We start from the raw sequence: 27,898 nt of genomic DNA, 5'->3' as shown, positions 1-27,898 counted from the left end.
CATCGGTGGAGAAGGACACACCGGAGCGCTCCGCACGGGAAAGGCAAACACTCGCTGCCAATGGGGACAGAGGTTGTCAGCTGTGTGTCTGCATATCAGCCGCTGGATGGGAATAAAACCCACGTTCCTGCCCTAACCCAGCTCCAGTCCAAGCTCCTGGACGGGTTCAGAGCTCTCATGGCGCTCGGGGTGACTCTCCTCTGTACCTTGATAGCGTCGCTGCTGGGTGGACTCTACCTCCTGGGCGTATTTCGGAGACGGAGAGCTGGGGAGCCACCTCTGGACAAAGGTACTATTCCCTGGCTGGGTTACGCGCTGGAGTTCAGAAAGGACAGTTCGGAGTTTCTGAAAAGGATGCAGGAAAAACACGGGGATGTTTTCACGGTGCTGATCGGAGGTTGTTACTTCACCTTTGTGATGGACCCCTTCTGCTTCGGAGCCATCGTGAAGGAGTCACGATCTAAACTGGACTTTGTCACTTTTGCATCTAAACTGGTCATGCAGGTTTTTGGCTACAAGCCCACCGAAGACAACCATAGCATAGTTCAGGCATCAAGCACGAAGCATCTGATGGGAGACGGACTCACTGTCATGACACAGGCCACCATGGAGAATTTTCAGAAGCTGATGTTTTTCAATTTGAGCTCAGGAGAGGAGAAGCAAGTGTGGCAAGAGGACAGCCTCTTCCACTACTGCTACAACATCGTCTTCAGAGCTGGGTACCTGGCTCTGTATGGCACCGAGCCACACCAAGGGGCAGATAGCAAGGAGAAAGCTAATGAGCAAGATCGCATCCACTCCAACCAGCTGTTCCATGAGTTTCGGAAGTACGACCGTCTCTTCCCTCGGCTGGCCTATGCTGTGTTACCTCCCAAGGACAAAATAGAGGCTGAACGGCTTAAAAGGCACTTCTGGAGCATGCTGTCCGTGAAGAAGAGGTGGCAGAAGGACAATATCAGTGGGTGGATAACTGATCAAGACCAGCTTCTGGCAGAAAACGGTGTCCCCGAGTACATGCGGGATCGCTTCATGTTTGTGCTCCTCTGGGCATCCCAAGGCAATACGGGCCCAACTGCCTTCTGGCTCCTCTTGTATCTAATGAAACATCCAGAAGCTATGAAGGCTGTGAAGGAAGAGGTGGATAAAGTCTCAAGGGAGAACGGCTGGGAAGCCAAGCCAGGGAGCCCACTAATTAACGTCACTAGGGACATGTTAAACCAGACTCCTACTCTGGACAGTGCTCTGGAGGAGACCCTGAGGCTGGTCGCGGCCCCAATACTGATCAGAGATGTCCTCCAGGACACCAGCCTTAAGACAAGCAGCGGGATAGCGTACACCCTCCGCAAAGGAGACAGGGTGGCTCTGTTCCCGCACCTCTCTGTGCAGATGAACCCAGAAATCCACCCTGAGCCTCAGGAATTTAAGTACGACCGTTTCGTGAACCCAGATGGCACCAAGAAAGATTTCTACAAAGATGGGAAAAAGCTGAAATACTTCAACATGCCTTGGGGAGCAGGAATATCCATCTGTCCTGGACGGTTCTTTGCTGTCACCGAAATGAAACTGTTTGTGTTCTTGATGCTGAGTAACTACGACCTGGAGCTGGTCGACGGAGAAGAGGAGATCCCAGGGATAGACATCAGCCGCTGGGGATTTGGGACGATGCAGCCTGTTCGTGATGTTCGGTTCAGATACCGGCTGCGTTTTTAATGTGGGACGTCCTCGTTGTATTGTTTGTTCTGGTTTTCTCTGTGGAATAAATTGCACGATCCCATGGTTATCAGATCCGTGCAGCACTAACACTGGTATGATCTTGGTTGCTTACCAGTTATCGTGGCTTTTCTCTTTACCTCCTTCACATGTATCGCTCCGGTTGTTGTGTTGGGTTTTGTCATCAAAACTCATCCGCATGCCCACCAAGGAGCACAAGGAGACAAATAATACCCTGCTGCACTACTCCCAGCCCCATCCTGGTGGCTATCAGACCATCAAAAGCCCATCCGTGCAAGCCCAGAGGGGCACAGGGGCATATTGGCAGGTGGGAACCCAAATTAAGGACTTCTGAGGAACGAGTATTTTCTCCAGGTCCCTCCCAGGGCTGTCCCAGCAAAGCCATCAGCCCCACGGTGCCGGCATGAGACCCATTGAGATGTGTCATCCAGAGCAGCTCTCCGGATCACCATCTGGACTAAAAGGGGTCGCTGTCAAGGGAGGGGGCACATCTTATGGCATGCAGGGGAAGAGTATTTTGGGATTATACGGGACTTACAGTGGGATGTTTAGGGGAGGAACCAAAGGTGGGAAGAAGGAGGGATTTAGGTGATTTGGGGAGGAAAATTGAGGGGTAAGGGGATAAGAAAGGCTGATGGTTCCATACACTTGTCTGGTCACACCCTGTGCCCGATCTGCACGGTCTGTCCTATTGTTAAACTCACGCCTATGAGTTGGAGGCCTGTGTGTCCGTGGTGCCGGCACCTTACCCAAGTGTGTGAGCGGGTGTGCAAACAGAGATCAGGTCGGATGAGCAGGCAAATAGCTGAAGTGGCCAGTGGGAGGGAGCCCAGCTGCACTCCGGCATCGGGACTGGATTATTCCGTTACCAGCTCCTTAACAACATGCTTATTTCCTGCATGAGGTGTCATCGGCAGGATGGCATCAGCTCATAGCGAACCCCTGAAAGGTGAGAGGGCAACGAATATCCTCTCCAGAGACAATCATAGAATCATGGAATGGTTTGGGTTGGAAGGGACCTCAAAGATCATCTAGTTCCAACCCCCCTGCCATGGGCAGGGACACCTTCCACTACACCACGTTGCCCAAAGCCTCATCCAGCGTGGCCTTGAACATAAGGATTTCCTCGAGGTTTCCCAATTGTCATGTCTACAGTCCTCCTCTCGTGTCTGGTTAAAATGTTCTCCTGGGAGGTCCCTAAAGGGAGCAGAGGTGGGATGTACCGAGCAAGGCCACACCGACAGCTCGTTACCTGCTCATGTTTAAGAAATCCCATTTACCATGTCTGTGGGAGGAGGAGGGAGTTGCAAACGTCAGGAATAATAACAGGCTTAGGAATCCATGTGGTTACCTGCCTTTCCAGGGCTGCAGGAGGGTGTGTGTTCAAGCTCTGTGTCTTCTGTAAAGTTTCTGAGGATAAAAAAGCTGCCTGTGTGTGTGTGTCCGGATTCATCCCACCAACTGTAACACAGCTGGAATGTGGTGGGTACGTACAGCTGAGCCGGGATCCCACGCAGCACCACACCAGCTCCCTGCTTTAACCCAAATCATTGCACAAGCCCAGAATTTGGGCTGGGAACAGGTCTGCCCTCCTGCGAGGGGAGGGCTGGCTTGGGGGGGGGTGAGCTCCTAACGTCTTGGTGGTCCTCCACCCTCCCCTCAAGCCGCATGGGCCGGTGGTGTTCCCAAAAGATACCTATGGGAAATCGCCACCTCTGTCTCCAAATTCAGACCCCATCCTCTGCAGAGCCCCAAGGAGGCTGTAAGGAATGGGGTGGGGAGATGGGAAGGGGCTAGAAAACCAAAGTGGGGCATGAGAAAACTGCAGTTGCTTATGGGCTACGGTCCCTGTGACCTTACGAGCCCCCAAACATCTCTGCTTTATCCCCTGGATCCGATGCAGGATGAAACTTTTCTCTGCAAGCTCTGCTTTGCTTTTTCCGTCAATAATGAGGGCTCTGATGCCATCAGCCTTTCCAGATGTTAAATCACCGCCTCACCTGTGCGGAGGACAGTGGATTGATTTTAATGCCAGCGTTAACCTTGGACTTTGGAGATGATATATGACCCAGGAATGAAACTCAAACATTTTCGTGTGCGTCCAAACATCAAAGCCAGATTCTGCTTAGTTCTGCTAAGGACAGGGTGATGTTGTAACCGCATGGCGAGGGCAAAATATCCCGTATGACCAGACTGGGCATTGTGGTGGTAGAAATTCAGGTAGAAACTGTCAGGCAGCTGTGGCAGAGCCAAGGACAACCAAAACTACCTGTGACTGCACAAGGCTTAACTGTGACAGTTAATCTTCCCAATAAATCCAGCAACTTTTCATGATTTCCACATTCCCTCTACAGCTCTCCCCTCTTTTTTGTCACCCGTGCATTCTTTTATTTACTCTGCTACTATTAAGCTGGAGCTCTTCCCACATTCCGGCCAATGGTTTGATCTTTGCAAGCTCTAAACGATGCCCAGCAGGTCAGAGCCATAGTGACATCCTGGCCAGGTGACATCCTCACTCCAGGGCTCTAGCAAGAGGATTATTTTTGTTGTGTGTGGATGGTTTGCATGAAGTTTGTTCTCTCCTAATGCACAGTGAATGTTTGTGTTTATCACTTGTAGAGACTCCAGGTCAGAGTTGAGGGGTGAGGGATGGGTGCTGCACAAACATGGACTGGGCCTGGGAAAGGGCTGTAAAAATAATGACAAGGACAATGATTCAGCAGAAAGATCTGGCTTTACTTCCTTTTCAGAATGGTTCAGAATACTGTAACTAAACAGTGTTGAGTCTACGAAAGACTTCAGACATGCTCAAATGCATGCAGTTGTGAGAAGCAAAAAAAAAAAAAAAAAAAGAAAAATAAATCACTTCATTTGAGTCATATATGGAAGAGTGTGAAAGCTCCAAATGAGTTAATCTGCAATTAAGTTTTGTACTTAGATGGGTTGTCCCCTGGCACTGAGCTTTCCATCCCAAAGTGTACCTGCAAGAGTAGAGAACTGCCAACAGAAACCAGATAAGACTTGTAAAAGAAGTTAAATTGGGAGGAAACCAGGGCCTTGAAAAGTTTACTGGGGGAAGCAGACCTCATCCCAGTGTCTGTCTTGTGTAACTCCCCTGTCCCCTGAGAGACCCGAGCGTGGAGTCTGGCCCTAAACCCTTGGTTTTCTCTTCTGTAGTGCGTGGTGAAGACAATATCACTTTGATGTTTAAATTGAATCAGCATCTGCTCTCCACAGCACAGCGGAAGCTGCTCCCAGTTACAGTTCTTGCTCTGCACATCGCGCAAGGGAAGGAGTGAGGATGCTGCAGGCTTCAGGTTGGGAAAATGATGGGTTAAACATGTGGGAAAAGACCATCCCTGGTTAAACAGCATCACTTCTAGATGGTTCTAACACATTAGAAACTGATTTCCCATCCTTCTTCCTCTAAGCACAGCCAGTTACAACTCCGCATACTGCTGCTCGTAAGGAAAATCGGAGAAACTCAAAGGAACACTGAGGTCACAAGTACAAAGCAAGGACACAGCGAACACCATCCATCACAAAAGAAAGCAGATTTTGAAGGGGAAAGAACATGAAAGTTCAGGATTTTTCCAACGAACCAAAACGTGCAAGATTTACTGGTGACACTGCTGCCACGTCTCCTGGTAGATGCACTTCCCAGAGAAGACCAGCCTGGCTTCAAAGTGGCCAAGTCTCTTAGTGGCACAACATCTGCACCTAACGAGGTCATGGTCACTGTTGCTTTTGCTGCCTTTCTGCCCGGTGGCCAAGTTATTCCCACCAAGTCACAGCAGATGCAGGAGTACCCTGTGGCAGGCAGGACACTCCGATACCAACGCAGTGAAGCCAGGCAGGATGAGGGAACGTTTTTGATGGGGAGCAAAGCAAGGCTGCAAGGAAGCCCTCACACCACCACCTGACAGCCTTGGACGTGCTCAGAAAAGGTTTTCTGCCCAAGCCTATTTTAGCCCCACTTGCAAGGAAAGTCTTACAACTAAATGTTCCATGTGCCAACATCCTGGTCATAGGGAATGTCTTTCCCAGAGACGCCCGTACACCGAGTCATGGCTTGATTTCTTCAAGAGTTGTTTCTGTGTGTTTGCTCTTTAACATGTTTTTGAGATAACTGATGCAGATATGGTCAGGTGAGGGGTTACTGTAAGATCCTATGTGATGGGCAAGTCTGTTGTCTAGGTCTAACAGGAGACTTCAAATACATGCCCCAAAACCAAGTTTAGTGGTGTTTTCAAACCTTGAAACCTTTGAGGAGCTCGGTCAGCTCTGCAGGCATGACAGTGCAGGTGCCCACGGAGAGCTGTTGACCTTCCCTGGAGCCACGCAGCTCACTGAGCAGCAGGCTGGGCTCTAAGAGAGCGGGAGCTGGGCTGCCCAACTGGAGTGGCATACGGAGGGTCATCTTGGGCCCCAGGGAGAACAGTGACTCTTCTCAAAGCTAAGCAAGCTATGGCCTCTTGCAGGAGTAGGATGAGGAAGATGTGCAATGAATCAGTTACTGGAAAGCCCCATCGCTGCCGCCCTCCCTGTACACACCTTTTGCTACAGGGTCGATCTACAAGGCTGCTTTCATGGAGACTGGCTCTTCTTGTTTCTTGGGCAGGGAAGAGTTTCCTCAGAGAGTATGAAAAGCCCTGGTTAAAATCTCCTCTGTAGTACCACTGCCACACAGGCAACACACAGCTCCTTCCTTCCCAGCCTCTTGTTGCACCACAGCTAGAAGAGCCCCACGTTTAATCTCAGGTCAGGCCCCATGGGATGGTGGAGAACTTGGCCAAGGAAGCGATGTGCTGAGCCTGGCTGCGATGCGTGCTAGCAGAGCCCCACCACTCCAGCCTTGTGTCTGGTACTTGGCAAAGACATGGGATCACAGGACAAGTCAGGTCGGGAGGGAGCTTGGGAGATCTCTAGACCAAGCTTCTGCTCAAAGCAAGGTCAGCTGTCGGCTCCGGCCAGGTTGCTCAGGACTTTACCTACATCCAATGCCTGCTGTCTAACATCAGCCCAAATAAAGTGCTTCACTCTTCCCTATTTTCCTGTCATAACTAGTCATTGAATTCTTTGGGATTGGAGGCAGGTGAGAAACCCACCAGATGCTGACACCTTGCTGTGGTTGTCACTGTGGGATGAGCAGTGTAGTAACATCTGAAAGTGTGTCTGGATGTGACCTCCTGGGCCCAGGGGCAGAAGTCGGTGCCCAGCGATTGCACGCATGGAGTCTTTCTGACCTCAGGGAAGGATTTGCAAAGCTGCTTGGGGCTGGTGGGTAGTCCCACTCAGAAACGGCTACGCAAATCTCTCCTGGTTATCCCAGGAAACGTGCAGCCAAGGGACACACATGCTGTCAAGTTACCGTTAGTCAGCTGAGCCATGTTAGGTCGATATTTCTGTTCTTACCATAACATGGATTGATTTGCTCGGTTATGCTAAATCACATTACCCCAGCTCAGCTGATGCACAGCAACTTGGAAGGACAATGTGGTACCAAACATGGAGTGGAGAAGGGGAGAGGGAGACAATTCATGTCTGTCGTTACATCCGCGTCACTGTGCAATCATGAGGCCGTACTTGGAGCACAACAGGCCCCTTTTCTTTTCCCGTTCGGTGAGGAAATTCCTCAGTTTGATGGTAGGGAAGGTAACCAGTGCTTGCTGCCTGTTGTCCAAACCTGTCTCCTGGAGCCATGGGCTCTGAAGGCACTCCGAGGCTGTAGGCCTTCCCCTAGGACAGACAAAGGCGAGAAGGTCAGTTGAGTCCAGATTCATGCTGGGTGTGGAGGCTCCTTGGAAATGGAGAGAAAGAAGGAGCAATAGCCAGGACCTGCACCAACTGTGCTGTTGGGAGACCAGACACCATCTTACCAGGGATTTGCACACAGCGTGCTCTGGAGAAACGACACTGCTCCCCCGGAGAGACCCGCGTAGCACCGCGTGAGCTTCACTTTCCCCTTCCTGGTCATTCTCAGAAACTCGCAGGCTACGTCGGAGCTGACGGGGTAGTTGGCACTCAACCTGCCCCCGAAAAAGAGAACTGATCAGCATGAAAGGCATCGCTCAAGATGCTCCTTCTTCCAGGAATCCCCACCCAGCAGTGAGAGGAGCATCATGACGATGTAAAGAAACATCATATGGGAAAACAAAATCCTGAAGGCTGCTGTTCTTCTGTGGGTTTCATGATCTTGGCTGCTTTTCCACTTGGCATAATCTGAATTTTCTTGTTAAAGTCAAGGCTTTTCATGCGAGGCTGTCATGGTTTGATGTGTTGGGGGTTCTGGTGACAGGAGAGGGGTTTTGGTCCCTGTGACCTCCCTGGTTTTGGAACCCGGTTAGACTTGATTCTGGCCACCAGACCGGACTGCCATCCCCCTCAGGGTTGAGCCAATAGGGCACCTCTGCGAATTGCCCTATTTAAGTTGGGACAAAGGGACTGGAAAAGGTGCTTTGCCCAGGATCAAGCAGAGAAGGGAGGAGGGCACTGCCCCTGCTCCCTGGCTCCTGGCCGGGAGGCTGCCTGTGTCGGGCCGGCGCCGCCCACTGAGGATGGTGGCGGTGGAGCCAGCTGGGGAACTCGGGGAGTGCCCCACTCCCGGGGTGCCCACTGGGCTGAGTTCACCCGGAGAGGACTGAGATCTGAGAGAAACAGCCGCATCGACAGCAGGTCAGTGAGGATGGAGTGGGAGGAGGTGCCGGAGCCGAGTTTCCCCTGCGGCTGGTGGTGAGATGGCAGGTGGCCCCCCTGCAACCAGGACGGCCTCGGTGGAGCAGAGACCCACTCGCAGCCCGTGGGGAGAAGATGCCTGAGCCTGAGGATGGTCGTGTTGGGGTGCACGGCAAGGCAGAGAGGCATCTGGAGTCTGCGTGACGACCCACGCCGGAGCGAGTGGCTACAGCTCCCTAAGTATCCGAGACTGTGGTAAAGCCTACACTGGGGCAATCCATGGGGAAGGATTGTTTCCTGTGGGCTGGACTCACGCTGGAAAAGTTCATGGATTTTTCCTCGTGAGTAGGGGATCCACTGGAGCAGGGGAAAAGGATGTAAAGACTCCTCCTCCTTTAAGAAAGAAGCAGCAGTAACAGCACGGAATGAACTGACCTGCACTCCCCCAGTCCCTGCCCCCTGTGCTGCTGGGGGGAGGAGGTAGAGCCAGGAGGAAAAGGAAAGGGGGGGTGGGGAGAAGGAAGGTGTCAGTTTTAAGATCTGGTTTTGTTTCTTTTTATCCTCTCAAGCAACCGGTTTTGTTTCCCTTTGTCCTTTTAAGTAACCGTTAATAAATTGTTTTGCTTTTAAGAAAGCCCAGTCTGTTTTGCCTGGGACCGTGGTCGGTGGGTGCTCCCTCTGTTCTTGTCTCATCCCTCAGTCCCTTTATTATATTTTCCTCCTCTCTACTTTACTGGAGAAGGAGCGACTGTGTGAGTTTTAGTTGCTGGATCAGCCTAAAACCATGACAGAGGCTGAGTGAGAAACTGTGTTGTATAACAGCCTTACTCTACTTGGAGACATCACTGGGACTGGGCATCCTTGCATGGTGCAGCCAGCTCCATACTCTCCATCACACGGACTTCTGCAGCATTGCCAAGGAGAGGGGGCACAACTGAGGTAACTCTCTGAGTCAATGTGGTTGATGGTCTCCTGGTTGATGACTATGAAACTGCACTTTTAAAGCTGCTCGTAGGGCAGGGGAAGACAGACTGACTTACATGATGAAGGCTGTGATTCCGATGGACCAGATATCAGTCTGCGGGAGGGCTCCTTGCTCTGTCAGCAGTTCTGGAGCTGAAAAAGCAAACCAGTATGAGCCAAGCTCCCCTCCAATGTAGAGACCAGGACAAAACCAGCGGGTACTTTATGACTTGCTACCTTCCCAAAAGTGAAGAAGAAAAAGCTTCTAGTAGAGGGAGCTGAGTGAGATAAGACACCCTGGTGGGTGATGGCTGCAATGAAACTTTGAGAATATCAGGCCAAACAGCAGCAATACTACACGCCTGAGCTCTGGACACATGGAGGTCAGCCAGAGCAGAGTTGGCCGTGGCCTCTGGCTTTGTCCTCTGTGGTCTGCAAGTGGAATGGCTGCTCCTGCAAACTCATACTGTTACTGGAGGGCAGCACCTGGGAGACTTTGCTTGCTGGGGCCACCTGCTGCCTTGACCACTGACTCTGTCTGTCTTTCTGTTTACCCCAATGTGCTGGTTTTGGCTGGGACAGTTAGTTGTCTTCCTTGTAGCTGGTAGGGGGCTGTGTTTTGGATTTGTGCTGAAAACAGCGTTGATAGTACAGAGATATTTTCATTATTGCTGAGCAGTGCTTAGTGCAGAGTCAAAGCCTTTTCTGCTTCTCATCCCACCCCACCAACAAGCAGGCAACAAGAAGCTGGGAGAGGACACAGCTCTGATGGCTGTCACGGTTTGATGTGGAGGGGGGGGTGGTGCTGGTGGCAGGAGAGGGGTTTTGGTCCCTGTGACCTCCCCGGTTTTGGAACCGGGTTAGGCTTAGTTCTGGCACCAGATCAGACTGCCATCCCCTCGGGGTTGAGCCAATAGGGCACCTCTGCGAATTGCCCTATTTAAGTCAGGACAAAGGAACCGGAAAAGGTGCTTCGCCCAGGATCAAGCAGAGAAGGGAGGAGGGCACTGCCCCCGCTCCCTGGCTCCCGGCCGGGCGGCTGCCTGCGTCGGGCTGGCGCCGCCCACGGAGAATGGCAGTGGCGGAGCCAGCTGGGGAACTCGGGGGCACCCCACTCCCGGGGTGCCCACTGGGCTGAGTTCACCTGGAGAGGACTGAGATCTGAGAGAAACAGCCGCATCGACAGCAGGTCAGTGAGGATGGAGCGGGAGGAGGTGCCGGAGCCGAGTTTGCCCTGTGGCTGGTGGCGAGATGGCAGGCGGCCCCCCTGCAACCAGGACGGCCTCGGTGGAGCAGAGACCCACTCGCAGCCCGTGGGGAGAAGATGCCTGAGCCTGAGGATGGTCGTGTTGGGGTGCACGACAAGGCAGAGAGGCATCTGGAGTCTGCGTGACGACCCACGCCGGAGCGAGTGGCTACAGCTCCCTAAGTACCCGAGACTGTGGTAAAGCCCACACCGGAGCAATCTGTGTGGAAGGATTGTTTCCTGTGGGCTGGACTCACGCTGGAGAAGTTTGTGGATTTTTCCTCGTGGGTAGGGGATCCATTGGAGCAGGGGAAAAGGGTGTAAGGACTCCTTCTCCTTTAAGAAAGAAGCAGCAGTAACAGCACGGAATGAACTGACCTGCACTCCCCCAGTCCCTGCCCCTGTGCTGCTGGGGGGAGGAGGTAGAGCCGGGAGGAGAAGGAAAGGGGGGTGGAAGGTGTCGGTTTTAAGATCTGGTTTTGTTTCTTTCTGTCCTCTCGAGTAATCGGTTTTTGTTTCCCTTTGTCCTTCTAAGTAATCATTAATAAACTCTTTTGCTTTGAGAAAGCCCCGTCTGGTTTGCCCGGGCCCATGGTTGGTGGGTGCTCCCTCTGTTCTTGTCTCAACCCTCAGTCCCTTTGTTTGTTTTTTTTTTTCCTCTCCTCTCTACTTTACTGGAGAAGGAGAGACTGTGTGAGTTTTAGTTGCTGGATCAGCCTAAAACCACGACATGGCTCACCCCAGCTGACCAAAGGGATATTCCATACCATATGATGTCATGCTCAGCATATAAAGCTGGGGGAAGAAGAAGGAAGGTGCGGGGACACTCACAGTGATGCTGTTTGTCTTCGCAAGTCACCGATATGTGTGATGGAGCCCTGCTTTCCTGGAGATGGCTGAACACCTGCCTGCTGATGGGAGGTGGGGAATGAATTCCTTGTCTGCTTTGCATGTGTCCATGGCTTTAGCTTTCCCTATTAAACTGTCTCTATCTGAAGCCACGAGCTTTCTCACTTTCACTCTTCGGATTCTTCTCACCCATCTCACCGGGGGGGAGCGAGGGGCTGTGTGGGGCTTAGTTGCCAGCTGGGATTAAACCATGACACACAGGTTGCACACAAGGCCAAGGTTGCTGTGACTGAACTCTGTACTCACCCATGGTTTCAACATAGTCCGTGCACTTGTCCATGGTAATGACTTTGTCTTGCGTGTAGAACTGTGCATTGCCAAAATCCAGGAGTTTCAGCAGGTTGGGCTCGGTGATGATCATGTTTTCAGATCTGAGATCCAAGTGCAGGATGTTGTGTGCGTGGAGATACTCAATGGCACTGAGGATTTGCCACAAGTAATCTCGGACCTCCACTTCTGAGTATGATGTCCTGGCAGAAGAAAGGAGATAGAAACCAGAGGTGTACTATCTGCATGACCAAGGGCACCATTCTACACCCACTATTGTCCTCCCCTGGTTGTCTAATCTCATGGGGCACTTGAGAATCAAGAAGAAACAACTCTACTCATTTAGCAAATCTATTGCATATGGAGAGGCTGGTCCAGACTGTGAGTCAGGTCGACAGAAGCAAGAGGTTCAGGAAGTTGTAGAGCTGCACATCAGAGAAAGCAGTGGTTGTGCAGAAATCAAAATGCAGATTTGATGCACACCGTTCCCTCTCCTTTAATCGGTGGTTTTCAGCAGATGAATTTTCTGCTGTTGTGAGAAACAGGAGGAGAAATGAGGCTTCCTGAGCCATGATAACCCCTGCCCCAAATCCCGTGTGCAATGACAGCACACTGGAACATATGGGGAGAGATGATCCAATTTGTCACAGGGAAGCAACAGATGTTTTGCTCCTTACACCAGGTCCCTACACCGTTGTTTTGCTCCCTACACTGGAATACCCTCCCCTCCACTTGTTATTACCGTAATGCCAAAGAGTGGAGTAGCTCTGGTCCCACGCACATCTCCTGGATCAACACCAAGTGCCGTGGGCTGACGTAGGCTCCCTTCAACTGAGCTATGTTCATGTGGTGAAGCTTCCTCAGGACTTGGTACTCGAGGAGAACCGTCTGCTTGTCCTCTTGCCAGTAAGGGATAATTTTAGCAGCTAAAGTCTTGCCGCTTACTTTTTCCCTGCACTGTCGGACGATGCTGAAACGCCCCCTGACACAATGGAACACAAAGGCAAGTTAGGCTTCATCGCTACTCCTGGAAGAGCCAAGAGCTTCTGTTCTTTAAAACCACCAGGATCTCATGCTGTGTTTTTCATCCATGCCCGATGTGGAGTTATTGCATCCATTGTCACTGCCTGCACATCCTCCTGTGTCTCTAAATCATACAGTCACTTTAAATTGCAGGAGGGAGAGCTGAACTCCTGTGGAGGGAGAGAAGGTGGCTCATCTTGTCTTCAGCAAGAGAGCTACCCACTGTTGGCAACAGAACTTGGTGCCCATCTTCTAGGCAGAGAAAGTCGAATCCCAACCCCATGTCTGGTAGCTGCAAAGGCTGAAGCAGCCAGGAGAGGAGCCTTTGCTAGCCCTGGGCTCACTTCACAGTATACTAAGGGGCTGTCCTGGTGCCCAGCACAGATTCTTTTGGTGTCCCAGAAAATCCAAACCTGAATCCTACCAAACCAAGATGAAGATCACTGAGCCAACGATCTGAGGTTTATATGTATTGCTGTGGAGGTGTTTTCAACAAAACACCGTGACACTAGGTGAGCAGCGCATTTATATAACAGGGACTTTTCTAAACTCCAGCCACATGTGGCATTTCATAGAATCACGGAATGGTTTGGGTTGGAAGGGACCTCCAAGATCACCTAGTTCCAACCCCCCTGCAATGGGCAGGGACACCCTCCACTACACCAGGTTGCTCAAAGCCTCATCCAACCTGACCTGGAACACTTCCAGGGATGGGGCAGCCACAGCTTCTCTGGTCAGCCCTCTGGCTGGTTGAGTGCTCAGTTGGATTCATTACCTTTTGATCTCTGTTTGGAAGGCGTAGGTTTGGTAGGTTGGAAAAGGCTCGGATGGTGTGATTATCTCACTCTCTTCTTCAGTAGCAGCTGATGGGAAGTACTGCATTGCAGCATGAAGCTCTGCAGAAAAAAAAGCGACAGGGATTACATGGGAAAACACCTCTGTCTGGAAACCAGAGCCTCTCTGAGCCACGCTCTGCTATCTATGAACAACAGCAAAGGTGACAGCAGAACTTCCTCTGGACAAGTCTGCAGGTTGTCTCCCAGCTGTGACACCCAATGCTATTTGATTGCAACAGACTCTGGACTGTCCACTCAGTAATTCCCTGGTGTGACCACTCCAGACTACGAGGTGGATTGTACGTTGTGTGCTATGACATCAAACACCTCACCCACCGGTTCTCATCTTCTCACATAACAAGTCATCAGGGCATGGCAAGACACTGACAAAGAATTAGAAACTTATTTTAGTTCGATATTTCAGGGCAGCAGCTGAAACTTTTTGCTCTGGTTACGCATTAATCATAGGATCATAGAATCATAGAATGGCTTGGGTTGGAAGCGACTTCAAAGATCATCTAGTTCCAAACCCCCTGCCATGGGCAGGGACACCTTCCGCTACACCAAGTTGCCCAAAGCCTCATCCAACCTGGCCTTGAACACTGCCAGGGATGGGGCAGCCACAAGTCCTCTGGGCAACCTGTTCCAGTGCCTCACCAGTCTCATGGTAAAAAATTTCTTCCTTAGATCTAATCGAAATCTCCCCTCTTCCAGTTTAAAACCATTGGCCCTTGTCCTATCACTACACGCTCATGGTTCTGGCATGTGGTTGTGTCTGAGTGGTTCCTGAAATACTAAAGTATCCCTTGACACATTAAAGCATCTGCTTGGAAATGCTGGTCACATTAAGATATGTTAATGCATCCTGGGCCAAGGGAAACCAGAGGATTTAGGGTGAGTTAAAAATATCTCTGTGAACTGATTTTTACAGAATAATCCTCTCCACTGGGAGGAAATTCCAGTTAGACCATCCCTCCACTTCTTGGCAGAAAGGATACTTCCTTTGCTACAAGGATATATTTGTTGTCGGGTTGTGGATTTCTTAATTTTAAAAACATGTTAATAGTACAAAGTATTCAAACAGGTGGAAAAAAATAGTAAATCAACCTTTCTTTACTTCAGAGACAAAATACAGCTGAAAAAATGCACCACAGTAAGGCCATAATTCCCAGTAGCGCCCACCAGAACACATAAATTAATGGTTGAACCTAGGACTGCATCCTCACAAACAGCAGGTCCAGGGCTTTCACCAGTGGCTGATCTATCCCAGTAGATCAATGCCCCCAGTAACACATTCGTTGTCCCTGATCTGTTTCCTCGTGATCTCACCTCAAAAACTGAGTGTGTCTTCAGTGGGTAAGTTTCCTGATTTTGATTTTATTATAGTATTTTTAACTATATTTACATATAGTTAATATTTTATTATTTATTTGTTATATATTTACATATATTCCCCTAACTATGTCCAGAATTAGAAAATAATTTACTTTTAAATAAGAAAGCCAAAGAGGAGGAAGCCCTAAACCACCCGGAGCCAAGTGGTCTTGATTCACTTGCTCTTGACTTCTGGACCCGCATCCGCAAGGACGGAATTGTTTCGATGCAGGAAAACCACAATGCTTCCTTGGCATTTGCTCTTACCCCTTTGATCCTTCGCAGCGATTTTCACTTGGGCAGACGGGTCGCTGTAAGGGCCCATTCCTGCTTTACTGGTGCAGGCTGTCCTGAAGCAGTAGATAAACCCCTCGGAGAGATTTTTGGCATAGTAGCAGCAGTCAGTGATGTCAGAAGCAAGAGTCGTCCACTCCCCATCTTAACCAAGGAAAGACAGAAAAGAAATTAGGATTCATTTAAGATGATCACAGCAGGGTTGGGGTGTTTTTTTTGCATTTTGGGCTTTTGTTGGTTTTTGGGTTTTTTTTCATCACTCTTACTTATGTGCTGGGAATATGGAGGAACAGTGGCATCTTGTAGAGTGAAGGAAAACTGACTTGCTATGGCCAACTCTTGTGCGTGGTGCCACTTGCTGTACATCTGCTAAACTCATCTTTTCTGAGGTCAGCTGGTTTATATCTAATCAGCCCAAAGTGTGTCAATATTGTTTCAGAGGAATGGTGAAACTTTTCCATATAGTTTCTGTTTATCTAATTTGTGCCACCAGTCTCTAACGCAAATATACATCAAGAACTCCAAACAAAAGTCTAGCAAAATCACCGTTTTTTTCCCTTTGGTCTGTCTTGAAACCACGAGGTGCAGGATTTCAGGACAGAACTGTCCCCTAACACCCTCCTAGCAAACCCAGTGTTTGACACTTGGGCAGGTTTACCCAGCTTTTATGAAACTCAGATGATTTCTCAGGGAACTGCAATAGTAGGTCTGTTCTGGACTCATTATTCATGGGACTAAGGTGAAAAGTTAGAAAATCACTGGCAAACATTTAGTGATCCTTCATTTCACATGATGCTGTGTCCCATATTTTGTCATTGCTGCAGTGCTCAAGGCTGGATTTAAACTCCCTGAGACTGCCCAAGATTGGATTCATCCTTTTAATTCAAATAAACACTGGTAGAGAGCCTCAAACCACAGGACACACAATAATTCACCATCCAAAACAAAGGTATCAATGACTTTGCAGGGTACTGCTTGAATTAGGGTGTGTGTATGTGTAAGAAGGAGCAGATACAGCTTCGAACCAGAGAAAAGTGTCTGCAGAAGCAGCGTGCAAAAACTTGCTGTCAAATAACAAATAAAACAAAGATTTATTTTTTTTTCTGGTTATCTTCATCCTCCTGTGTTCGGGAAAGCAGGACTTTGCATGTTCCTGCCAAACACACAGAATGTGATGGGAGATAGTAGATGCTGTTTCCTGTTTTTTTTTCTGAATGGGAATAACTTGCATTTTGTGTTGTCTGCAAAGCCTCGCCTACAGCTGGGTCAAAATAACAATAAAAAAAGCTGTGTTGGGGGAAAAGTTTTTCACTTTTCACTCCAGCAGCTCCGGAGTGAAAAGATGGAAAGCTGCTGCCCCTGAGCATGCTAATCCAGAAAGAAATGCTTGTGTGTTTGGAGAATTAAAAGAAGGAACACGGAGGAGTTGAATCCAAAGGGCTGTGTATGTGTGACTGCAGCAGAAATTACTGGCAGGCGTAGCATTCACAATAACAACAGCAAAAGCAGTCCCAGGAGAGACGGAACAGGGATTTGATTCAAAGTTCGTGGAATTAAATGAGAAAACATCCACTGAACTTCATCGAGCTCTGGACCAAGCCTTGGAAGAGAACATTGAAGGGATGATGCAGTTTTGCCAAACTTTTGTCATCTTGGCCTGGTGGTTTGCCCTAAGCTTCCTGCATAATCAATGGAAAAAGAAAGCCTGGCTGTGGAGCAGAGGCTGAATTGCCTTTCTGATAGGCTGTCTTCTCCACAGACTCTACAGAAAGCCTGGCTGTAGGATGATGTTTCCTGCTGATCGTTGTTGTGGGCATTATTAGTGTATAATGTTGTATTATTAGTGCAGAATGTTGTCAGAACTGTGATTTGAGAGGGTTACTCAGGACTGGGATTAGTCAGTCTGCCCATGGCAGTGGGGTTGGAACGAGATGATCTTTGAGGTCCCTTCCAACCCAAACCATTCTGTGATTCTATGACTGTGTATCTGGCACCAGCCAGGCACATTCCTCTGTAGCTGCTCACTTTCTGGTCGCAGCTTCCATGCCACCTGGTTTGATTCACACTTTAGCAAAGCCTTTGTATGAGTGTGCATATTCCAGGCTGGTTTAGCCAGCACGACATCCAACTTTTAGATGGCTAAATGATGGCTGTACGAATTTCATTCCTAACTCTAACCTAGGGAGCTAAAACCAGGCTGTTTCTGAATAAAAATAAACCATCCAGCTGGTGAAGACATCATATGAATGTTCAGGAGATGTTCCCTGCAAGGCATAGGGGCAGCACTCCACTTTACCTTCACTCTTGCACTGGACAGTGTAATGGACAGGGGTGTTGGTTTCCACAGGTTTCCAGACCACCTGCACTCCGTCCTCGTAGACCTCCACGATGTCGGGGGGTGGAGGGCTGGGAGGAACCTCTAATGAGAGGAAGGACAAAAGCCAGCAACTGTTAGTAATAGCACTGCTGTGATACACACCTCTACACCCAGCATTTCGCACAGATATTCTTTTTATATATGTATATGTGGGTTTTTTTTGAAAAAAAAAAAAAAATAAACACTCCTAGTGGAATAGCAATTTAACCTTGCCTAATTTAAACTCAGTATTAAGATTTGGAAGTCTAACTCTAGAACTACATGGTTACTGGATTGGTTCTGAATCCAGGAGACAGACTAAAGAGCGAAGAAGAGGGAATGAATCCTGCAAAATACGCCACGCCACCAGACAGCAAGGGCTGTGGCTGTGGACTGGAGTGGGCACAGGAGAGGTTGTCCTCTCAACCCATCTGTGCAAATCTCACCTCACAGGTATTTCCAGGTCACGTTTTTGGGCAGAAGTACTTATCATACCTCCTTCTGTAGCTACTTCTTCTCTCACCTGCTCTTCTTATGATGCAAGAGGTGGATGCTGAGCCCAGGGAGTTTGTGGCCACACAGGTGTAAATACCAAAATCCTCAGCACTAACGGAGAGGATAGTTAACAGCTGGAAGTTCTTGAGCGTGGCTGAGATGAGAATCCGGCTGCTGCTGCGGACAGGAATCCCATCTGAAAAGCAGAAGACAGGAGAGATAAGTACCCTGCAAATTTATACCAAGATGTCTAAAACCCTCCCTGCACCCCTGTCCCAGAGTTTAGGGACTCCCCAGGAGGATGCCAATGTCACCTCTGAACCAGTCGATGTGCAGGGAGGAGTGAGCTGCCGTCCGGCACGACAACGTCACGCACTGTCCGACGGCAGCAGCCTGATCGATGAGCTCCTCGACAAACAAAGGTGCTGCAAAGAAGAGGAAAAACAGTGATTCAGAGCGGCCTGGAGGGCTGTGTGGAAAATAAGGGCACGCAGGACATCAGAAAGCATTTTTAATTGGTTCAAGAACATTTCTGGTTCATGCTTTGGTTCATGCTCTGGCATCCCTTTGACCACCATTTGGAGAATCCCTTGGGCATTGGGCAACACAAGTGCAGGAGCCCTGTTCAGCCCCATGGATGCAGTGTCACTGCTCATACATGGTAATCCAGATGGATCTTGGCAGGTCCGTGGGGAACATCTGCATTGCCCAGCCCTGCTGCTACGGCCAAGGCAGCTCAGAGGAGAGAGCGAGCACGTCACAGCAAGAGTTTTCTTCTGGCCTAGCTTCAATTTAGGGGCAAAACTAAATGATGGTGTTTCAAGGATGAGGGATCAGATCGAGACAACACAAGAAGAGAGAAGAAGAGATAAAAGATGGATATGGAAGGAGGAACAAAACTATAGAGGACTAAATCTGCTGCTGTCTCCATGGGAAAGGGGGAGCTCAGGTTTTCTTCTGTGTTTCTCCAGTGTTTTTTCTCTGCAGTGGCCAGGAGGTGCCAGCCTCACACACCTGCCCTTCCCAGTGCTTGGCTGGGCTCTGCTGAATACTGGGGCATTAACCTGACCTAGAAAATGCTCCTGCTAGGGTCAAGGGGAAACTCACCTGGGAAAAAGCAAGTTTTGCTTTGCTGACATGCTGGTTTTGGCTGCCTCACCATTTTTCGTCTCGTAGCTCTATAGCAGCAAGTCTGGCCCTTGCACACGCATGCAGGGCTGGAGCGTAAGAATTCACAATTCCCTGCTTCTGCTATCCCACCCTTGGATACTCCATTTCTTCTCTTTCTAGCTTACAACTAGATTTTATTCCTCTGAAGTGGCTTCCTAGAATTGCTCCAACTTGCCAGCAATGCCAAGACAAGAGAGTTTTAGCAAGGACAGTAGTTAAGAAGTAAACAGAGGAGGCTGCCTCATATTGCATGAGTTGGTCCAGGTCATCTCATGACACTCATTGCAGATCCACCCTGAGAAACCACCCTCCATCAGCGCTGTCGTATTCGTTAGTGACACTTCATGATAAAACCGACTGATGCCTTACGCAAGAGCAATACCTTTCTCCTTTGGCATGAGGCTTGGTAACTTGAATGAAGGGAGTCCCGATTTCCTCTTCAGAGATCCTTCAGCCCCTGCCAACAGCTCTTTTTCTACTGCCTCATTTCCCAGCTCGCCAAACTCTGTTTCGAAGAAAGGATGAGAAGTCATTCAAGGCCATCCTTCTCCTGGTGGGATCATAAGTTGTGGCTGCCCCATCCCTGGAAGTGTTCAAGGCCAAGTTGGATGAGGCTTTGGGCAACCTGGTGTAGTGGAAGGTGTCCCTGCCCGTGGCAGGGGGGTTGGAACTAGATGATCTTTAAGATTCCTTCCAACCCAAACCATTCCATGATTCTATGATTTACAGCAGGCAGTTCTGCCGTTCGCACATAAACAGCTCAGCAGTCACAGGTTTCCTTATCAACGAGCCTTCAGACAACAGGTGAGGCTATGACAGCTATTTACAAACAGAATGATGTCCTGGAAGAACAGGGCATATCTAGGGATGGCAGAGAAGAAAGGATGGATTGGATTCTGTTTTCCAGTGTCATCGCCTTAGGCAGCCAGGGTGACTTCACCAACTTCTCCCAGTCACTTTAGCGTTAAAGATTTACCATGGGCAGATGACAACTGCAGAAGAAACTGCAGCAAGGAGAGCACCATCCAGCCCTGACCTGCTTTTGTGCCAACTCAGGCAGGGGAATTTAAGCCACTTCCATCAGCAGATTAACCCAGCTGACTCTGCACTGAAGTGGGCCAGTAACAGAGGGCTAGTGGTGACCACAGCTCATTCCATAACCTCCCGCCACCAGTTTTGCAATGAGTGTCTAACCACGGCCTCGGATGGGCTGGGCAAAAGGAAAAGGCAGATTCAGCAGAGCTCAGTCATAGCAGCAAACCTGTGAAGGCCCAGAGTAAAAGACTTACCTTCCTCTGGCTCGGGAGATGTCTTTCCTTTTAGGATTCTTGAAATATGGGCAACAGAAGCTTTTACTTTCTTCTTCAGACTCTGCTCCATTGATTGCTCCACTGAATGAGACCTTGCATACGGCTTAAAGAGTCCTGGCTTGTTGTAGAAGGAGCTTTTCTGCTTACCACTGGAGTCCTTTTGGGTGCCGTACATTTCCTTATGACTCTCTGACCCTTTCCCCGTGGCTAATAAGTTAGTTGCTTTTGAATCCTCAGATGTTTCCAAACGGTTCTTCCTGTTCTTGTCCTCTGCCCCTTCTCTGATGCACAGTCTTTTCTCCTTATGCAGATGTCCTGCCGGAGGTGACCTTGCCCTTTCACCAAAAGGTATGAACCGTCTACCAGTTGGCTTGGGTGGAGGCTTCCTATAGTTCAGAAATTCAAACGGGAAATAGACAATGTCATACAAGTCAGAGAAATTCAAATAGGCAGGCTCTACCTCCGATATGTCAAATTTTGGAGTTCCGCTGCCAAGACTGGGTGTTTCGTCTGACAGGTCTTTGATTTTCACTAAAGAAACTTCTGGGTGTTTACCAGTGTCCTTGCTCACTGACACTTGACTGGGTCTTTTTCCAGTGTCCAAGCTATCTGTTGAGGAAACGCTCACTTGGCTAGAAGTGGGGCTTTCAAACGCTAAGTCCTCCAGGTGCTCACACTCATGAGGAACTGTCTGTGCTCCCTGCCCTTCCAGTGCCACTGACTCCTCACTCACGACAAGATAGAGTTCTGCATCGTCATCCAGCTCAGAGACCTCTGCTCTTTTACCCCCTTGTACAGAAGGGAAGGAGGTGTCTGTGGATGCTTGGCTACCTGGGCCTTTGTAGAACATTTCTGTGGGAGAAGAGATGTCCTTTCTGTATTCCTCCTCACCAGAAACGGACTCTGCCCAAACATTCATCTCTTCAGAGAGGGAAACCATCTCATCCACTAAGCCCTCCAGCACAGCAGACTCCTCATCACTGTAAAAAGATGACCTGTGATGTGAGAGCTCCTGACTTTGATCCCTGCGGAGTGATGGTGGGACAGTTTTTCCAGCATCGCGGCTTCCACTTTCTAAGGCAACACCTCTACCTTCACCATGAACCTTTGGATGTTCCTCATATTCTAGCTCATAGACTGAAGCTGGAACAACTGCTGGTTGTGAAGCAGTTGAGACACCTGGAGGTCGACCCTCCAAAGCAGCAGAAACTCTGCCACTGGGATAGACAGCCCTGTGTTGCTCAAACACCTGATGTCCAGGCTTGGGGAAAGGAGCAGGCGTAGTCTGTCCAGCTGCTGGGCTTCCACTTGCTGTCACAACAGATGTCACCTCACTGTGAAGTGATGCCTTTGGATATTTTTGCTTTTCACTCTCACAGACTGAGGGGAGGCCAGTATTTTGGGAGGAAACAGTTCTAGTTGGGTGTCCGCTCTTCAGAACAGAAGGCACTGTGTCACTGACTTTAGAAACCTTCTGGGGTTCAGCTCCCTTGATTTCAGCTTCATGGACCAAGCTGGGAACAACCTCTGCAACAGTTGAGCTTTCACTCCTCAGAGCAGCAAGCCTCTCCTTGCTAGGAGCTGGTCGTTCCCTTTCAGCCTGCCACATTCCGTCAGAGACCACAGTTGGCATTGGTTTTGGTGGTGGGACTTTCGGAACACTGGGACGCTCTCCCTTCGGGACGGCTGATGCTGTGTCTGTGTGAAGAGGAGCCCTCTTGTGTGCTTGGCTTTCACCATCATGGGCCGACAGTGGAGTGATTCCTGCAATGCCTGGTCTTTCATCCTCCAGGACAGTGGATCTCACCTCTTTATAGGTCTTCAGCTTCTGATGAGCACCTTCATCAGCTGTTTGCAGAGCCGTTAGGGTTCCTGGCCGCTCGCCCTCCAAGGCAGTAGTTGCTGGGACGCTTTGATCAGGAAGCTCCTGAATTTTGTCTTTACATACTAGAAGTGAATCAGTTTCCATTTGTGGGCCTGTTAAAACAGCAGAGCTTTCATGCTCCATGAGACCCGATCTGGCAACGCTGTGAGCAGAAGGCTTCTCATGTGAATGTTTCTGCCTTTTGTCTTTCCAAGGCGGAACTGAGGCTGTCCTTTTGATAAGGAGGCTTCCAGCTTTCAGATCAGGATGGGTGTCGGTACCATGAGCAGACTGCTGGGGCAGATACATGCCTCCCTTACTGGTAGGGGCTGACTTGGAGGTGGGCTCGGACTGTCTGAGAGTTGCAGTGGACAGTTTGCCCTCCTGAAAAGCAGTGTCAGAGGCATCGCCAGAGAAAGATTTACCCTCCATGCTTTCGTGTTTTTGAGCTGACGGTGCAGCTACATCTGAGGACTGGGCAGTTAGAATAGGCCTTTTGCCTTCCAAATCTTTAACCTCCTCCTCAACGTCAGTAGCTTTTGACTTCTTCAGTAAATGCTTCCTACTCTCGCTCCTATGAGGTGACACTGGAAGTCTCTCTAGCTGTTGCACAGAAATAGCAAGGCACCCATCACCCTCACACTGTGTAGAGGGAGGGTGCTGCTCTTCTGAACAATCCTTGCTGGCTCTCCTAAAGTCCTCTTGCTTTGAAGTGTCTACAGAACATCCCTTGCCAGGCCCTGCAGAAACGTCGCAGTGGTCACTGCCTTCAGGGCAACTTTCCTGTGACATTATGTCACAGTCTTCTTCCAAAATATCTTGTTCCCTCACTGATCTTGAGGCTCTCAGCCTGTAGTCGTCGAGCGAACGGCTTCGGCTAGCGCCAGCAATGGCAGGATGTGGTGGTTTCCTTGCAGTGTCAAATGAAGCTGATTTGGTCAAGGAACCAAGCAGACTTTCCCTGTGATCATCTCCATCATCAGACTTTCCTTCTTCTTCTTCCAGTTCAAACTGCTCCAGAAGAGGTTCACGGAGACCACTGAGAGGCACCTTTGAATATCCAGCTTTCCGGAAAGTCCTTCTGGCTCTGTCCAGGTGCCTTCTGAACTCCCTGCCTGGTGAGGAAGGCCCCCTTGCAGGTAGCTCTGCTGCTTGGCTGTAGAAAGTGCTTTTAATGACACTCTGTCTAGGAACACAGACAGGTGGCTTTTCTGTCCCATCCCCAGCCTTTTCGATTCTGTCCTTATCAGACAAAGCTGTTTCTGGTTTTTCTTTCTGACAGAGATTCGATGTGCTTTCTGTGGAAGTCCCCACTGATGAGGGCTCAGCAGCACTGCTTCTTTGAGACGGCTCTGCTCTTTCATCTTGAAGTCTGGGATGGAGCCCCTCTTCTTTCTCCTTTAAGATACTTGCCATGAGCTCTTTGCTTTCTGGAGGTGATTTGTCCCCCACCTCAGCTTTCATTGAAGCATACTTCCTTCTCATCGGTTTTACTGGAGGGACTGAGATTTTGGAGTGCTTCTCTTCCCCTGCACGTTTTGGAGGCTCCTGATGGCTTGGTGCATCAAATATGGACAAGTGCAGTTCAGGTGTAGAGCCAAAATGCCTCTTCTTGGGGAAATGTGAGTTCTCATTGTCTGAAGAGGAGCCGCTGGTACTAGACGAAGTGCTTTCCTCAATAAGATGTCGGGAGATAGCCAAGGAGGTGTTGTCATGAGTCCTTTCTAGGATTTCTGGGATAGACCGCATTACCAGGATGGATTTATAGCACATCAGAGACCGCTGAAAAGCAAAACAAAATATAGCACAATGAGATGGAAACATGGTGGCAGTATGGTAAAGCAAGCATACCAGAATGAAATTCTGCACTCTTATACACCACACATACACCACACATACTAGTTTAATAACACATGGTGTTCGTATCATCAGTCTGGCTTCATTTGCTCTCCAAGTCTTAGAATCATAGAATCATAGAATCATAGAATGGTTAGGGCTGGAAGGGACCTTCAAAGGTCATCTAGTCCAACCCCCCTGCAACAAACAGGGATATCTCCATGTCTTCCTCTTCTCTCATTCACAGAGGTGAAGCTATATTGGCTTGCTCTTGTGAACACGAATGCAGGACCCTGCTTGAGATTTTCAAAGACAATCTGGTCACTCAAAGCAGATGGAAAAGGAGTTTTTAGCAGAACACATTAGATGAGAGCCTAGTTGGAGTAATGGCCTTAAATCCGTCGACTGCAGTACAACCTACAGTGACTTTGGCCAACAGAAGACCTGCCATACTGTAGGAGGCAAGATTCATCTGCTCTAACTTCTGCCATGTGAGACATGTCGGTTGAAGTTGAGCAGCTGTCCTCCCCTTACAGCCAACAGGGAGAAACAGCCATCTTCAGGAGGCAATCAATCTGATTATTTTAGAGAACTTCAGGAAAAGAGGAATCTTCTTGGGACCTGTCTTTTAATTAATTCAGTACCAACTGCAAAGGCAGCTGAGGGTACCTAACTCGTACACAACCACGTGTCTTACAGGCACCTTCATTAGACCAGATGATTTCCAGGCAGTAAAAGCCTAGATAATTTATTTCTGCCACATCCACCAACCATTCTCTCCTGGGCTTATTCCCCATTCACAGCCAAGCTGAGATCTCTGCTGTGCTCACTGTCCTCGCCTGATAGGCTTTAAAAGATGCAAATGTAATTAAAAATATATATAACTAAAAAGAACCAACATAGATTAAGGCCAACTCACCTGCCACTTGCTCCGAGCCACAATGAATTTAAGCTGCTTGGTATTAATGAAATGAGCTGCTTCGAGGGGGAGATTATGCTGCCAGGTGGAATTAGAGGAAAAACGTTAGTTAAAAAGTCGTGACTTCCTTTCCCGAGAAGTTTTTTTTTAGGATTCCCTCCTTCCAGAATTGTTTAATTTAGGAAAGTTACAAAAGACCAAATGCTACAATCCCCTCATGGCTGAATTGTAGACGATCTCAGCTTTTCAATGATAAAAGCAAGCCCTGTTCAATGCATGTCATTAAATTCCTTTTTTTTTTAATGTGTTAATTTTTAGCTCTTCTCCTTAGCGATTTAAGGCATTGGAATATAAACCATAATTTTGCTCTACAAAGCCAGAGTTTCCTTTCTATACAGACATGTTATATCTGCTCATGTCAGTAGTAATCTTTATCTTTTGAAAGGAAAGATATCTTGGCATGTAAACACCAATGTGTCTCCTCTTTCTTCTGTGCCTGAGCTCCTCTGTAGGACAGAAAGTAGGAGACCAAGAGAAAAAATAAACCAGCACATAATATCAAGCACCTTTAAGAGGTGCCTCTCCAAAGGTCTCTTCCAACCTCAGTATTTTTAATGACTCTGATAAAGAACCAGGACAAACTTACCATGAACCACTTGTGAGAAAGACAGTCCAAAGCACTAGGTCTGGCTCTGATAAGAGAAAAGATCATCATTTTAGCAGCAAGTCACTTCCAACAGCAACCACAAGACCTTCCTCAAGGTGCCTGCTTCACATGGGCACGCACATACACTTTTGTGTATGTCCCTCGGCTGCTGTTTCAGAGCTGAGAAGCCAAACAGGCAGGCAGAGGCCTTCAACCCAAGGTTTCCTTCCCTTGAGGTGAAACGATCTTCCTTTTCCAGCCTGAGACTCCCTGCAGATCCTCAGCACGACCCCATGGCACTCTGCAGGGAGCCTGTTCAAAGGTGTCGAGAGCAGCCCTAGGAGTGACTTTGACTCTTTAGGTGGCCAAAGCAAAAATAGCTTTGGTAGCAGGCAGAAAGAAGAGAAATGAAATTAAAAAGCAAGCATCTGCAAACATGCCTTCGAGCCGCCTTTTGTACTTGAAATCGCTTAATGAATGTGGTTAATATGATTTAATTCTCGCATAACTCCCTCTATACCAGTCCTTGCTCTTCCCATTTCTCTCTGTCGCTTCAGAAACTCATCTGCCTGGAGGAGTCAGGGAGTGAGGACATCACCATACCACGAGCAGGCCAATTTGACCAATTGCCAAGTTGTGTCTTGGGTAATGGGGAATAATAAAGAAGAATTAGGGCATAACGCACCACGTCTCACTCAGCTCTCTGCTTTTTCAAATCAAGCACGGCTCTGATGAGCTGAGATCTGCCCGCTGAGACACCAACATCTTTGCACAGTGGCTGTAGGAAAAGCCAAAGGGCACTCACGTGGGGTGCTGCTGTAGGATCCCTTTTATAAAGTCCTTTGCGTCTTCACTCAGGTGAACAAAATCAGGAATGGTCCATGAAATTTCCCCGTTCTGGATATTTAGAAGGGTTCCTCTGTCGTTCTCCCCAGCAAACGGAGACTTGCACGTTAGGCTTATTTATGGAACACCAGAAAAGAAAAGGAGATGGACTTTAGACTTTTATTTGCTGTTCAAATGACAGAAGCACAAATGGTTACGTGGGGCTTTACAACGCTTGAGGGACTCCGTGCGTGGGACTTGGCGATGCTTGTGGGCAGCGTGTCCACTAACAGAGCATCTTTCACCCCAGCGTTACGTGGCACTTAACTGAATTATTTATCCCTGTTCCACAGATAAGGAATTAAGCTACAGTAGGCAAAACAGGCAAGGGGAAGACTGAACCTCATCCACCGCTCTCATCGCTAACTGCAAGGAGAGCGGCGGCCAGGTCTTCAAGCAGGGACAATGAGCGAAGCCCTGGGCAACCAGGAAAGAGTGAGTAAAGGAGAAAACCACAAAAGAAATTGCCCTCGTTGTAGAAGGACTCAATGCTTCACTCAGATCCCTCACGTGAAGGTACTGGAGGGCTCTGACTGACAAAGGGATATTGAATGAGTGTTTCCAAGAAGATTTATTTACCTTAAGTATGTGATGACTCCAACAGCCCTGAAGAGAGAGGGAAGACAAATGTCACATATTCATCACTATATATTTCTCCATCTGTTTCAAGCACACAGCCCTTCTTCCTGCCACTAGACACCCTGGCACAGTAAGATCACCTTCTCCTCACCTTTCCAGGGAAAATAAATCCTAAAAGATAATGTTTTCACTCTTCAATTTTTCTCCCTTCAACATTTTTTAAAATTCTTCTCAAGTAATCCTCCATTTTTAAAGCACAGACAGAGGAGAAGACTTAAAATACTTTTTTTTTCGAGTTTGTTTGCCTTTTCTAGAAAGCCCCTTAGGATCATCCTCCCTAGTTGCTGCCTCTAATAAAGATTATCTTCTCTAAGATGCTCCTTTGCATTAATTAGCTGTCAGAGTTCAATTATGGTTGAACAAAATAGACAGAAGGAGCTTTAAAGAGCCCTAATGGGTTTTGGATTCTCAGTGTTCACTTTCACTTTCCTGTGTTATTATCACTACGTCAGTTACTTAT

At 48.7% G+C, this 27,898-nt stretch overlaps 2 protein-coding genes across 2 annotated transcripts in view; one reads left to right on the top strand and one right to left on the bottom strand.

Annotated features, from left to right (window-relative positions):
• The first annotated feature begins 177 nt into the window (after nt 1-177).
• On the top strand, nt 178-1,710 carry CYP8B1 (cytochrome P450 family 8 subfamily B member 1). Its single transcript, XM_009983637.2, has one exon. It carries the CDS (start codon nt 178-180, stop codon nt 1,708-1,710), a length of 1,533 nt encoding a protein of 510 aa, XP_009981939.2.
• A 5,582-nt stretch (nt 1,711-7,292) lies between these two features.
• Nucleotides 7,293-27,898, bottom strand: part of OBSCN (obscurin, cytoskeletal calmodulin and titin-interacting RhoGEF) — a 193,300-nt gene continuing 172,694 nt past the window's right edge. The window contains exons 105-120 of the mRNA XM_086614829.1: nt 27,379-27,405; nt 26,720-26,872; nt 25,915-25,960; nt 25,269-25,346; nt 20,629-24,295; nt 19,722-19,844; nt 18,484-18,594; nt 18,198-18,365; nt 17,615-17,737; nt 15,292-15,462; nt 13,590-13,710; nt 12,534-12,773; nt 11,771-11,994; nt 9,447-9,522; nt 7,611-7,760; nt 7,293-7,470 (exon numbers count right to left, since the gene is read on the bottom strand). Of these exons, the coding sequence (XP_086470955.1) occupies nt 7,293-7,470; nt 7,611-7,760; nt 9,447-9,522; nt 11,771-11,994; nt 12,534-12,773; nt 13,590-13,710; nt 15,292-15,462; nt 17,615-17,737; nt 18,198-18,365; nt 18,484-18,594; nt 19,722-19,844; nt 20,629-24,295; nt 25,269-25,346; nt 25,915-25,960; nt 26,720-26,872; nt 27,379-27,405 (5,656 nt within the window). The remainder of the gene's footprint in view (nt 7,471-7,610; nt 7,761-9,446; nt 9,523-11,770; nt 11,995-12,533; nt 12,774-13,589; nt 13,711-15,291; nt 15,463-17,614; nt 17,738-18,197; nt 18,366-18,483; nt 18,595-19,721; nt 19,845-20,628; nt 24,296-25,268; nt 25,347-25,914; nt 25,961-26,719; nt 26,873-27,378; nt 27,406-27,898) is intronic.

This window comes from Tauraco erythrolophus, chromosome 7 (genome assembly GCF_009769465.1).
Source record: "Tauraco erythrolophus isolate bTauEry1 chromosome 7, bTauEry1.pri, whole genome shotgun sequence".
NCBI classification, from domain to species: Eukaryota; Metazoa; Chordata; class Aves; order Musophagiformes; family Musophagidae; genus Tauraco; species Tauraco erythrolophus.
The sequence above is the reverse complement of the archived record's forward strand: the minus strand, read 5'-3'. Positions and strand labels throughout refer to the sequence as shown.